This window comes from Gymnoscopelus microlampas (assembly GCF_963454915.1).
Source record: "Gymnoscopelus microlampas genome assembly, chromosome: 12".
Lineage (NCBI taxonomy): Eukaryota > Metazoa > Chordata > Actinopteri > Myctophiformes > Myctophidae > Gymnoscopelus > Gymnoscopelus microlampas.
In genome coordinates this window covers 36,817,290-36,832,048 of record NC_139949.1, presented here as the reverse complement: position 1 = coordinate 36,832,048, position 14,759 = coordinate 36,817,290, and the positions used below count along the sequence as shown (strand labels likewise).

General features: G+C 41.7%; 1 protein-coding gene across 1 annotated transcript in view; it reads left to right on the top strand.

Annotated features, from left to right (window-relative positions):
• The window catches only part of stk32a (serine/threonine kinase 32A), a 115,041-nt gene extending 101,073 nt beyond the window's left edge, over positions 1-13,968 (top strand). Inside the window, exons 11-12 of the mRNA XM_084074901.1 lie at positions 12,173-12,237; positions 12,784-13,968. Of these exons, the coding sequence (XP_083931027.1) occupies positions 12,173-12,237; positions 12,784-12,901 (183 nt within the window). The 3' untranslated portion in view covers positions 12,902-13,968. The remainder of the gene's footprint in view (positions 1-12,172; positions 12,238-12,783) is intronic.
• Positions 13,969-14,759: the final 791 nt, after the last annotated feature.

Sequence of the window (14,759 nt, the reverse complement as noted above, 5' to 3'; positions counted from 1 at the left end):
AGCATTAGCTCCATTAAATCACTGATAATGTGGTGGAACGTCTGTACTCATGCGGTAAGAACAAAGCACAGCCCTCCCCCACTCAGTGTCCTTGCACACTGTCACGTTTCTTTCAGGTTCAAGTTCAGATTCAAATGAACTTTAATATAATATAATATAATATAATATATATATATGTGTGTGTGTGTGTGTGTGTGTGTGTGTGTGTGTGTGTGTGTGTGTGTGTGTGTGTGTGTGTGTGTGTGTGTGTGTGTGTGTGTGTGTGTGTGTGTGTGTGTGTGTGTGTGTGTGTGTGTGTGTGCCTGCCTGCCTACGCACACCATGTTTTTTTTTAAATCTATCTTTCCCCACCAGTATAAAATCAGAAACAAAACCTATTATTCTAGGCCTCATGTGGAAAATGATATTTTTAAAGTAAAAAAGAGAGATTTAGTTTTTCTGTGGTGGAGGTTAGCAGGTTAAGTATATACGGGGGCACGCCTCACAGCTAGGTCCTGGGTTCTATTCCTGACGGGGAAGCTGTGGGCGCTGGGGGGGAGCGCCCACAGCGCAATTATGACGCATCTCCGTTTGCCTTTGACTCTAAAATAGAGAATAAAAAAATATACGGATGTAATAAAAAATGTCAAATAATTACCGATATATCGGCCAAACTGATATATCAGTCGAGCTTTAATCAACACAAGCTGCTGGCTTCTTAAGCCTGTACCCTTGAAGGACATTTGGAAGTGTGTGTCCCTCTTGGGCTTCCATCCAGCTCAGCACTTCCTCTAGGTTCATCAAAATGAATGGAAAGTTTAATCTAACAGAAGTAGCAATTAACATCTGAACTCTCCTTTAAAACCATCAGAGAGAGGGGAGACAAAGAGAGACAGAGGTGGAGAATTGGCAACAGGTAGCCTACGAAAATTCCAAGACTGGAAAATGCTTTTAATCTAATATATGTTCAGTCTTGCCAAAACAAATAGAAAATAGGATACACTTTGCTCAACTTTTACTTTATACTATACTTTACTATACTTACTACTATACTTTATTATGGATCCCCATTAGTACTTGCCTAAGCATGGCTATTCTTCCTGGGGTCCGTCAACTCACGATTCGCAAAATATTTGGTGCTGAATCTGCAATGTTGTCATTAAACGGGTAAGGATAGCATTCCAAATTGACAATTTATAGCCACACGGATGCTTCAGGCAAGATGCATGTGCATTGGCAATTCTCCAATAACAGATCCAGGTAGGCCATGGGTAAATATAGATACAGTATCCACACGTATATTTCTTTGTTATTCTGCACAGTCCTTTTCAGACCTCACACACTTGCGTTTTGCAGCTTGTACCAGTGTGAGAAGTGACAAATACACCTTCTTGAGTCGTGATTATTGATGTAATTTAGTTGACTCAAGCTGTGGTTATGACTATTAAACTGCCGAGCCACTGATGATTTCACATTATGATTACTATTGGAACACTTTTGTTCACAGATGCTGTGAACACATGCTCATGCTGTTTCCCCAACATGAATTACTTTTTTGACAAATGAAACCCTGTATGTAACTGGCTTAGCTATAGGACTATAGGTAGACAGACACCAGTGCAAGAAGAATGTCTCTAGAACAAGGTTTGAGTAGATCAGATCACTGAACTTGGCATAGCCTACCTTAATAATATTGACTAGTAATGTATCCTCATATCCCCTCACTTTAAAATAACCGTCAGAATCAAAAATAGATTTAATCCTCAGTAGTTGACTACTGTATGTGCTAGATTTCCTTTTTAAAGCTGGTGAATGATAACTGCTGAATTGTTGAAACATCTTTCTATCTTTTGTGTACATAAGTATGTAAAGAAGTTACTTTTTTTCACCCAAACATCCAGTCTGGGACAAAATCCAGCCCTGCTAAACTTCTGATGTGTAAAATAAAATTGGCTCACGTAATGTTATTCATCCCTTGAGCTCATCACAGACTGTGGTCACTGGTCACACTATTCCTACATTACAGCATCAATTCATTCACTAAAAGGGTCAACAGACTGCTCTCTATGCGTAATTGTGCCTGCAGCCTCTCAACACAGCTGACACTGTCAAGGTTGTTGTCAACTTTATTTGTACTTTGTACTTTATTTGTACCCAAAGGTTAATTGTTTTTTTTCCAGCGTAGAGTGCAACATAAAAAAGCACAGACTCAGCAGGACTGTATCATAATAATAACACAGTTTGCCAATAAAATCAAGTAAAGTTAGTATTAAAAAAAAGAAACTGCTTTACTCATATCCATTCATTTGCATACACACTCCTAAACATAAACATACATGTAAACTGAGCGAGTCTTACTCAGTGATGGTGGTTACTGGCTACATAGGCCTATACAGACAGAGCAGAAAGGTCAACACAGATCTGATTACTCCACACATTAGAAGAAAATGCAATTTCTTACCTTCTGGCTTCATCTTTGCCTTTTATGCAGCCGTCTTCCTAGTCTCTCTGGGTTCAAGTCCTTTGTAATGTCTTTAAAATCCATCTGTTTAGCCATTTCACACTCGATGGAGCTCCCGACTCATTATGGAGTTAAAAAAGGTCTTCATTATTTTCAGTTTAGTGAAGGGGCTCTCTCTCCTCTTGCCACAGTTAAACATCCTCAGCGCAATGTCCTCAGCTAGCTACTTAATGTTGGCTGTAATGTTAGCCTTGTGACTGGGAGCAGCTTTCTGAGCAGAAAGTTTGGTTGTTACATTTTTCATTTGGGTCTAAAGCCCCTAGCTGCCATCTCTCCTTCTCTTTCCTTTCTTTTCTGTTATCCCAATGCAATTTATGTACAGGTTTTGGCATAGCAAGGACATTAACTCCAACATTAACTATCAGACTATTTCTCAGATCATGGTGGCCAGCAGTGTTACACTGCATTTGGTGACCTATGAGATTCTGTGGCCTGCCCTCACCAGCCTCCTGTGGTGCACTTTTGTCATTTTGACCTTAAAGAAATTACAACATTTTCAGGAGAGGGGTTTTTCATTATGAAACAGGCTACATTTTACTAAAGCTAAAATAAATAAATACAAAGATTTTGTTTCAATAAGTAATGAGTATGCGAGAAACAAACCAGTGGGTCGATCTATCTCTGCTCTATGGGCCGGTCAGCCATGGGCAAAAAAAGAAACACAAGAATGCCGATGGCCATTGCTCACTGGTTCAAGATCACGAGACAATGTATGTTTTATGGATTCCATTCTTTTTAGAAGAAGGCCGATGCACAGTGCACACCTCAAAGGTTGGTGACAGGTGCGTAGGACAAAAAGTGCATAATGTTCAAAAGGGGATCTCTGATTATGACATCAAAGAAGAGGACCCGCACACTGTCTGGAAGTAACTTGCAAAACATTTTAAAATACTTTATTCGACGTTTCGGTCGTTATACCTTCACCAAGACAGACAATACAGGGCACAAAAACCACCAAACATTTAGGGGCTACACCCACAGAGTGAAGGTCATCGGACATGCAGCCCATTGGCTGCACAAGCAATCCCAAACCCCAAAGACACTCCCATCACCATCATGTTAGACCCACCCCAATTCCATTACAAAATACATCATTTTTTCTGGGTCATGGCATCACTAAATAAAGCTCTGAATAGCAGAGGAAATGTGTGTTTTATACTCTTACCTTTATTCTCACTGTGTGTTTTTATAACACACACTAATATCCTTTCCCTTTTTTCATGCCATGACCGAGAAATGTGTATTTTGTGAATGGGATTGGGGTGGGTCTAATGTGATGGTGATGGGAGTGTCTTTGGGGTTTGGGATTGCTTGTGCAGCCAATGGGCTGCATGTCCGATGATCTTCACTCTGTGGGTGTAGCCCTTAAATGTTTGGTGGTTGTTGTGCCCTGTATTGTCTGTCCTGTCTAGCACTCTCTGCAAGTTCCAAATTCTTTGAAGTCATTATCAGAGATCCCCCTTTTGGATTCCATTCTTGAATTCATTTAGCCATATGGTTGTTTTAAGTCTGTGACATTACCACTCCAAATGAAAAATAAATCACCTATATCTTCATTAAAAGTTATTGGAGATATCAATCATCAGGGCCCACTTGAAAGGGCCCACTTGAAAGTCTTGAAAGTGTTCACGGCCCACCCATGATCTGACCAGTGACCACTGAACACGGCAGCCGATAATGTTCATGTAAAGCTGTGGTTCTAAACCTTTTCTTGATCAGGCCTTGAATCAGTTGAAAATGCTCTGAAAAAGCATTCACGTCCTCCTGCCGTGTTAATGGTCAGATGGGTAGAGCTTTGGGACAGCATATTTTGTTGTTCCAATTCTTAATTAACCCGTTAAGACCGGAAAAGCATTTGTCATTTTAGATTTTAACCACTTTAACCATTATTTTAACTTTGGCTATTCAAAAATAGCAGATATACAAGCTCATAGCGTGGCACGAGTGCCGCATTATGAGCTTGCAGATCTGCTATTTTTAAGAAATCATGATTTTTTTTTGCAAATCTTTGAAAATATAGCCCTATGAAAATAGCAGCTTGTTGTAGCAATCACGCATTATGACAGCATCACGGCCCACCAAAATATTTTTTTTGTCGACTAACTCAACTGTAGATTTAGTCGACTAACGGTTGCACCAAGAGGGATTAAGCTTTAACCTGGTTTAAATCAAGGTTTATCTATTAATCCAGTTGCACAAAACTTTAAACCTAGTTTCCACTAACCAGGTTTAGTTTTAAACCATCCTTTTAATCTTGGTTTTCATTTTCACAGTAAACCTGGATTAATGTTAATCCTGTTGCACCACTACTTTAAACTCCAATTTAAATGTCAGTAAGGGATTAATTTTAAACTTGCAGTACAGGTGGTTTAAATGTAAACATGGCAGCATATATCAGATGGAAAGTAAACTATCCAGGAAATGAATGAACGTGGATGAGCGAGGGGAGCAGATCTATAAACCCACCGCGCTGCACCGAGTGACGCGTTGTGAGTTTATATATCTGTTGTTTTTAGCGAGCGTCTCGTTAAAGCCATTATTTTTGGCTGCAGGAGATATTTATAACACGCCTGCCCACATTATCTCAAAAGTGAATAAAAAGTAATTCTAATGATATTTGGCTCAAGAGAAGAAGTATTCCTTTTTATTTACAGCGCAAATCCAAGATGGCGGACACACAACAAAGTTTAATCCATGAAATAATCACTGTTTAAAGTTTTAATCACTGTTTAACGTTTTAATCACAGGTTAAGGATTTAAATCACAGATTTGTTAAGCAATGCTTAAAATTAAGTGGTGCAACACAACTCGAATTAAAATAAATCCTAGATCAACAAATCTTTGATTAACCCTAAACTAGGCTTTATTTAATCCCTTTTGGTGCAACCGACCCTAAATGTTATGATATTTAGTCTAAAACTAGACTAAAACTAAAACATTTCATGTGACTACAGTACTGTATGACTACAACTTATTCTAAAGACTATGACTAAACACTTAACACTGCTATGAAGTAGGCCACTGTTTCTCAACATCTGTTCCGGGGCCCACCAAGGGCCCCCCTGGTTACATTTATACACTCTTGAGTTACAGACCCTGACCGTAAGTGTCAATTTGGACACCCTGGTGGTTCCTGGATCTGATGTTGAAAACCAGTGGGGTAGACGACGGTAGACTGTTCAAAGTTTATGTTTTCAATTGATTGCTATATTACCAGCATTTGGCCAATAAATGCTGTAACATTCATTTCAATGCCATTTGGCATTACCCTCTACCTATCTGCCAATACTCTTAAAAAGTGCGAACTTAGTCAGTAGACAAATAAAACAAATCAATCTATCCAGCCAGGCCGTGAGGAACTCCATATTTAGGCGAATGATGTTAGTTAGTTAGCATCTACAGTATGACGTTGTACTCCAAATTTGGGGCCAAGTTTCAGCCTGTTCCGTTTGCCTTTGACTTAACTTCTAAAATGGAAACCAAAAAAAATCGATGTATTATATAATATGAGGAAAAAAGGTTGTGGAGGTACAGGAAGGTTACATCAGCATAATTCACAAAGGTTACTTACATAACAACCATCAGATAACAAATGGCAGGTTCTCACAGTAATACACACAGGCTGACATCAACAGACAAAAACAGCCAACTGACTGGCACAGTACCAGGAGTGTAAGAGAGTGGCTTGGCCTGATAGCTGATGGCTGAGGGCAAAGAGATGAGGTGACAGGAAAATGCGAGTGACCTGAGGTGAGAGACCGAGAAGAGACAGGTGAATCACCACTCAATCGTACATCAGCATCGCCACCATTGATCCAGGCAACTTGTCATAACTCACGGCAAGAAATATGCCTGAGTTGTGTGCAATTGGGGAGCTGTACCCTACACAAAATTTCTGTCCATCTGTCCGTTTGATTGGACTTTATTTAGAAGATTTGCAGGGAAAAAGCACATGGAAGTACATGTGAAGTATGTGTGAAGTACGTGCGTGTGTGTGTGTCTGTAGTATCTCGAGAAGCGTCCGAAGGACGACTTAAACTCGGCATACGCGTCGCTGATGACCCTGCTGTCGAGTTGGACATATCGGTGGGCTGTGCAGAACTCAGGGAACTCCATATATGAGCATAAAAGGGACATAGGCAGACAGACACATATATCTCCATATACAGTATGGGCATAAAAGGGAACCAGACAGACAGACAGGGACAATGGGTACTTTGAAAACGGGTACAATGGGTGTTCCATAACTGGGTGGGGCATGTATTTCAAACTGGCATTGTTCCCAACTTGCAAGGTTTCAAGTAGGCTGGTGCACCTGGAAATAAAACATGTTTCCCCCTTAACTACTAGTACAGTGCCTGCTCCATATGTACCACACTTTTTCGCAACATTCACTCATTTTGCGTCATTCACGTGTGACGTTTGTCAATCGTACCATTCGCAGGGTTACACCCGTCATTTGTGTCTTTCACGTTACATCATTCGGGTCATCTTGCTCCATTGACCATGCCACAACTGTAGTGGCAGTCAGGTTTTCTGCAACAACCAGGGGGGGACTAATCCTCCTTCCATTACATTGTACCACTGCCAGGTGGCAGCAGTGTCACCGGTCTCTACCCCTTTGCCTGTGGGTAAGTCTCTAAGCTCCTGAGGGTAATAATTACTACACTGTCAAACGCATTCTTTGACCATTAACAGTCCCAAAGCACACTTTATATCAAGGTCTCCTGAATCTGCATATATGGCCAGGCAAACTAAAGTTAAGTTTTTCTTTAAAAGGAATCTCAGGAAGGCTTTCACAGTACATAATACAAATTAGCAAAACAGGCAGATTACCTTGTCTGTGTTTTAAATTGTTCCGCTTTTTGGCCTGTTTGGCAGTTATTGCCAGGCCAGCAGTGGTAAGTCCCCTGGACAAAACAAAAACATAAACAAAGAGTGACACAATGCCACTTTAATACGATAGTAATCATTATGGATGGAGAGTGCCCAAATCCCTGGCTCCAACAAGCATTCAAAATCAATACTCCCATCCAGTTTATGATGAATTTCGCCTGCCGATTAAAAGGCTCTCACTGGCCACCTGCCAGTCAATGAGGGTTCGGGTTTCTTCAGTTGTCCCTTGATTAAAATATAGCTTAAATGCTACTTTTAGTGCACACTTATATAGCCATTATAACAAGTATATCAAGGTTGTACAATAGGGAATAAAAACAAGCAAAAATGTTGACTGGCTTCTTATTGGATTGGTTCTACCTGCACTTCTTTGTTTGTTTAGCGGTTTTCAGACGTGCATGAATGTTAAAATAATTCTCAACTTCTCTGTGCAAGGTGCAGTCGCACCACGCCTTCCTGTTTTTAAGCAAATTCAATGGAAATGCTTGATATTCTTCCCAAGACTCAACATCTTGAATTAATTCATCTCCGTGATTCATTTTTTGATCACCCGGTTAAGCACACAGTCTGCATTACGTATGTGTTTAGCAAGGCCCTTTTTTTTGGGGGGGGGGGGGGGGGGGGGGGGCGGGGCGGAGCAGAAGCGATGATTGACAGGCAAAATCCCTCAACAGCGACACCCGCAGGCAAAGATTTTTTTTCTTTCATTGCAGTTGAAAAGGCTTTAGAAATCAGAGAGAAAAAACCTGCCATGGATCACTGGAGTGGATTTTTTTTTTTACTTTTTAATGTGTTGTAAAACTGAATGTCATGAAACCTTTAAGACATTTTTGTAAATAATGTCTCCATAATCCAAGGCAGAAAGACGCATTCAACACATCTTTTTCTGATAGCCATTGGAAAGCAAACATTATTCCAATACAATATACATTGTTTTTATAAAATACAACCCAGATGCCCAGGTATTTACTTTATAATCAGTAACCCTGTCGATTTGAGTACCAATATAACTACGCAGCTAGAGATCTTCAGAAAACCACTGTGGTCTTTTAAACAGAAGGGCAGGTTTCAGGTTCATAGAGCGACATAAGGTGTTGTTTCTGTTATCACGCACTATAACGCCTCTAGATCTTAGAGAATATAGGAGAGTAATATGTCAAAGTGCTGGTAGCTGAGTGATGTTGCTGTCATAACTGTATCTCATCTACCAACACGCCAACGTTCCCCCTGCCAGACCTGCCTCTGGGTTTGTCTGCCTACCCTTCCTTTCTACTGTGTCGCCCACACACACAAAGAACACAGCCTTTCTCTCTTGATCTCCAGCATAATCACAAATTCCCTGTTGCGCACATTCATGTGCAGTATCACACACACACACACACACACACACACACACACACACACACACACACACACACACACACACACACACACACACACACACACACACACACACACACACACACACTCTCATGTTCTTATTTTGCTCTCTTTGTCTCTCTCGAAAGAACACATGAATTGTTTCTGTTTGTCTCCTCTCTCTGTCAGTCTCATGCAGTGTTGGGCTGTAACTTATTACTAAGTAATATATTACTGTAATATTATTACTTTCACCAGTAATGAGTTGTGTAAGCGATTACAATCGCCAGAACAGTAATCATATTACAGTTACTAATCCAAGTAAGTGCATTCCGGTAAAGTACTGTAGATTCACTTCTAAAAGGATCTAAACAGGTTGGGTGGGGAAGCAAAGGTAATATAATGACATAACTAATTGCTTTTGATACCACGTAATAAGTAAAGTAATGACCTGACGAAGATGTATTGACATCAAAACGTCACACTCTTTATTACTTGCACCCTGGTATTAAAAAGCCTTTAACTGTCTGAGATGCTCCAGTGCCTTCCTTCTTAATGCTACAGTACCGATCCTGAGATGCACCGGATCAGCCTGAAGTTGGCTTGAGGCGCGGTTGAACCCCTTTGTTCCTAAGTTTATTAACTACTGTAGTAACTTGCCAAACACTGGTCTCATGTGAATGCTCTCTCTCTCTCTCTCTCTCTCTCTCTCTCTCTCTCTTTACCTGCCCTCACCCCCTCCCACTGTGGCAGCACCTGCACCACTCTCCTCTGCTGTGTGATCAGACTGACAGTGTTTTCATGTGGCGTTGGATATACGGTTTGCACCAGTGGCTCTCAACCTTATTGAAGCTCTGGACCTCTAGCACTGTGAGCTTGCACATCTGCTATTTTTGGTGCATGACAGCACGTGCAACAAAGTATATCAAGCCCTTAACAGTCATTATTTCATTTAAAGCTTTTTTCCCCACACTACGCCTATTCATTAAAAGTTGGTCTTATATTTGATGGGCTTATGAAATACATTAAAAAAAAAACGCCATAATTACATGCAATTACTGTACGCCATGGTCCATGGAACACTGGTTGAGAAACAGAAAGTTTCCCGCCAGGAAGTGCCACATGAACACCATATTATCTTAAATAATCTGGGGAAATCAATCGCATCACCTCCATCTTTCTTTCAGTTTTCCAACCATAAAGCATGTGAATGTGAATGAGTCGGCTGGCCCAGTTATGATGCTTTCCAGACTCATCTGAGAAAACTATGACCCATCATCACTTGACAGTTCCCTTACAGACAGAGAGACTGTGTGTGTGTGTGTGTGTGTGTGTGTGTGTGTGTGTGTGTGTGTGTGTGTGTGTGTGTGTGTGTGTGTGTGTGTGTGTGTGTGTGTGTGTGTGTGTGTGTGTGCGCGTGCGTGCGTGCGTGCGTGCGTGCGTGCGTGCGTGCGCCTAAGGACGAAACCAATGAATACGTGTGTTCTCCTCTCCCTCTTATGCACTTGTTCAGCGTCTCTTTCTCACACATACGCACGCACGCACGCACGCACGCACGCACGCACGCACGCACGCACGCACGCACGCACGCACGCACGCACGCACACACGCACGCACACACACACACACACACACACACTTTCTTCTCTATACCGTGGAGATCACTGTCAGGATGATGATTTATCTCAATAAGGTCTCTCCTCACTTCATCGTCAGACTGCTTTGCTGGTGACATTGAGGCTGTGGGTTGTGACAGAGTGGCACTCACATGATCAAGAGGGCTAAAATAATATATGTGGTGCAGATATCGAGGGATTAAGTGTCCTCTAAACATTAAAGGAGTAGATGCACCACGAGTCAACATTTATTTCGACTCCCCGCAGCGGCAATATCCACTCCCCCACGACACCTGCTGTCCCCCCCCCCCAGGCTGTTAACACAGTATGCAAACCCGTTAAGCAGCTGTTGCAGCACTGTGTAGCTCCTAAGCTGTGATGTACTTAGGCTGAGGTCTTCAACGTTTTTTCAGCCCAAGGACCCCTTAACTGAGAGATTATACATATTGTATAAAATTGTGTTGCAATTTAAACATTTCCATAGATTTCATTGATAGTTGGCTTCTGTGTATTTTCAGATAGTAAACTTTTTAAACCCTCAATATTTAGTCAATTTGACCATTGGCTCTGTACTTGGTCTGCACTTTTTCCCTCTACACTATCCGAAAATAGCCGATGTGAGCGCTGTGAGCTTATCTGCTGTTGTCGGCTAATGTTCCCCATCACACAAATATTTGGCGGACCCCCTGTAGTAACTCTGAGGACCCCCTAGAGGTCCCGGACCCCCTTTTGAAGACCCCTGTACGTAGGTGTATGAATGTGAACAAAGGCCTTACTGAAGGGGCTGTGGTAGCTTAGCAGATAGAGAGGCCATCAGATAATCCAAAAAAATCAGTAATACATGAGCAAGACACTTACCCTAAATGCTCCCCCGATGAGTGCACATCATGGCCATCTGAGCAGCCGTCAGCTGGGTGAAGCTGTAACTGAATTTCCTCCACGGGATAATAAGGTCTACAAAAAAAAAAGTAAAATGATATAGCCAATTCTGTACAAAGATTTTATTCTAGAAGAAGTTGCTTTAGCTAGGCCAACTTGTTGCCTACATCCACAAGTTAATGGAAATATGATGTATCTTTTTCATTATAACAACTGTGTGGTGCACTGGACCAATACACAACGTTGTGGTGCACTGGACCAGTACCTTGCTACTTTTCTCATCATTGTTCCAGTGCTGTTTGCCATTGAATGCACATACTGCACTGCAGTAGTGGAATACTGAATGAAGAATGTGTTTACACAAACTGGTCTGGTACTGTCTGTCCCTGTACTGTATTATAACAATAGATTCTCAGAAAAGGCTGTCTTGGTTGTTCTTAAAACTCGCCTCATCATGCTGGTGATCAGGCTTTTGCGGCCCAGGCACCTAGGCTCTGGATCTGCTTTACCTGAGGATCTAAGGCTAACAAAGTCAGTGTCATCTTTTAAAACATCTTTTATATCAAGGCCTTTTCATTGTTTTTATTGCCTCTTTTATCCATGCTTATTTCCGTGAATCGCTTTTCAAGTTTGCCTTGATTCATATTTTATTTTTTTAACATTAGCTTTTTACTCTCTATAGTTGTTCTTTTCCTTACGGCTGTATGTATGTTGTCTTGCTATTGTAAAGCACTTTGTAATCATTGGTTAGCACTTTGGTAAGTATATTAGTATATTACAGGCGTACAGGGTTGTATATGCTATGAAAAGTTTCCTGTGCATTTGTTTCACTTAATTATCAGTGTCTATTATTGTAATTCCGACTATTGTTGTATTATAACTGACTGACATAGTTTTTCTGTCTGTGTTTTTGTGTTCTCAGAACGGTCAGCTGCAGCAACGCCTAGAAAACGTTGAGAGAGACTTCCTTGTCTTCAATAGAGAAAAGTGAGGACCACATTTCATCCCCCCTCCCTGTCAGTAGTACATCCAACCGTCTTTCATAAACAACTCACTTTAACCACATGAATGGACCCTAGTTTCCCTATCCTGGACATGTTATAATATGGCGTTGCGTTGTGATTTGTTGTGAGCTTTGCAGATTATCTGTTTTCGCTCAAGAGATTTGGTGTAGAGTTAAGTGGGGACCAAATATAGACCCCTGAGCGACTTAAGTATATAGGGTTTAACCACTTTCACCCTATATACTTAGTTGACTGAGTCCCCCAGATCTCTATAACGGTCAGCTCCTTTTCCTTTTGCAAAAAGAAATGCGTCGCAACGCGGCACGCATCGCCACGCGGCACGCATCGCCACGCGGCTCGATGTGAGCTTGTAGATCTACTTTTCTCGCCGAATGTTCTGACCCAGAACAGGGAAGCTAGGGTTCAAGTGTTTAAGTGGTTAATTGGAAAGACAGCAAAGACATAGTCACAAACTTGTTTTGGAGGACACTTTGTTCAATGGATATAAAAGATGTTCTCTTCCCTGCAGGTCAAATAAAGTGGTGGTGGAGCCCAAGTCCTCTGAGTTGTCCTTGACAGAGAAGAATAAGGCTATCGAGGATGGACAGAACAACAACGTGGAGCCCGCAGCCTTCGTATCAGGATAGACTGAATGACTTTAGTCCCCAAACTCACTTGCACCCGGCTTGTAGATCAGCACTTTACCCCTAGTTACCGATTTGCTTATTAGAAATCAACACAGACCTGTCTTGAATTCCCCCTGTGTAAACTGCATGGGCACACAATGCACGTCCAGTGCGCGCAGACACACACACACACGCACACGCGCACGCGCACACACACACACACACACACACACACACACACACACACACACACACACACACACACACACACACACACACACACACACACACACACACACACACACACACACACACACACACACACACACACACACACCTTTGTGCATCAGCATTCAACCCCAGTAATAATCTTACCCATAAACTGCGGGAGTGATATGGTCTCCTGGAGCTGCAACCATGCCTGACCCAGACCCCCCACTCTTGTCATACCCAAAAAGGGACTCTTCCTGAGGCATGACCCATGCCAGTCTCCCCTGGCCTGCTTTGGTGCTCCCTGGACAGAAAACCTCTACTACGCTGACAAAAAGGAATAACATTCTACATGCGCCCAGTGCTAACGGGGAACAAACTGATTTTGACAAATAATAATGTTGACAAAATGTATTGCTGGCCTGCGGAGATTAAATTAATGCTGCATGGACGCGGACTTGATATGAACTTGGCTTATGGCATTTGGGATGGCTTTAAATTATTGCAAAACATTCTAACAAACGCAAACTCAGACCCATGTGCAATGCTTCTGTGGGTCGATATACTGTGTAAAAGACTTGAAAAACGAAGACTGGTCAAAATGACACTTGAGAGGTTAGATTTAAAATTACGTAGATGGCATGAGGCCTTTAAGGCAGCAGTGACAGACTCCTCTACAAAGAAAGAAAATAAAAGTTGCAATGTAGCCTTGAGCTAGATCGAATGGCTCACTCTTTATCTTAGCATCAGATATATGGTTGTATTGGACTTTTATGCTTAGCTTAGCAAGTGAAGCTAACAAAGATGGTATAGGAGTACAACATTTTGTGCTTGGTCTAACCTCCTTCACCAGTGGCAGATATAGTGGGCAAGCTGTGCTGTAGCCCTGAAACATGACTGTCATACCATGACAGTCATGGTGCCGAGTCCCCCTGGTCTAAAGTTGTGTTCGATTTTTTCACATTGCCATCTCTCACATAAACATAAACGTTCAGATTTCAAATATAAAGTGCTTACCACCGAGCCACGGATGTTACAAGGCGATGCGACCCGCGATAAGTACCCGTATCTCCCGTATTGTTCAATAAAAAGCATGCACTCTGATACATTACAAAAAAAAAAGAAAAAGAAAATGGCCGGCGATCGGATTAAAATGCTTTTTATTGAACAATACGGGAGATACAGCTACTTATCGCGGGTCGCATCGCCTTGTAACATCCGTGGCTCGGTGGTAAGCACTTTATATTTGAAATCTGAACGTTTATGTTTATGTGAGAGATGGCAATGTGAAAGAATCGAACACAACTTTAGACCAGGGGGACTCGGCACCATGACGCTTGTATACAAGCGTCATGTGAACCATGGCTAGCTGTGCTGCAGGTTTAATTAAAATGTGTATGCTTTTAACCTGGAGGTTTACATTGTTTAAATTGTGACCAAAAAAGTATAGATCTGTTGTCTTCAGTGGAGCTTGCCATGATCTGCCACGGGTCAATGAGGGCTGTGGAACAGTAGGAAAAGGTAGATAGATGGTTGATGTTATATCGTGTCTTGCACTGAAACTTGCTTTGCACTTGCTTCTTCATTAATAGTAGCATTTATGTATGCACAATGTACTAGTTGATAAAGCTGAGTAAGGAAACTTCCTACCTTAGGGACGGTTTCACTG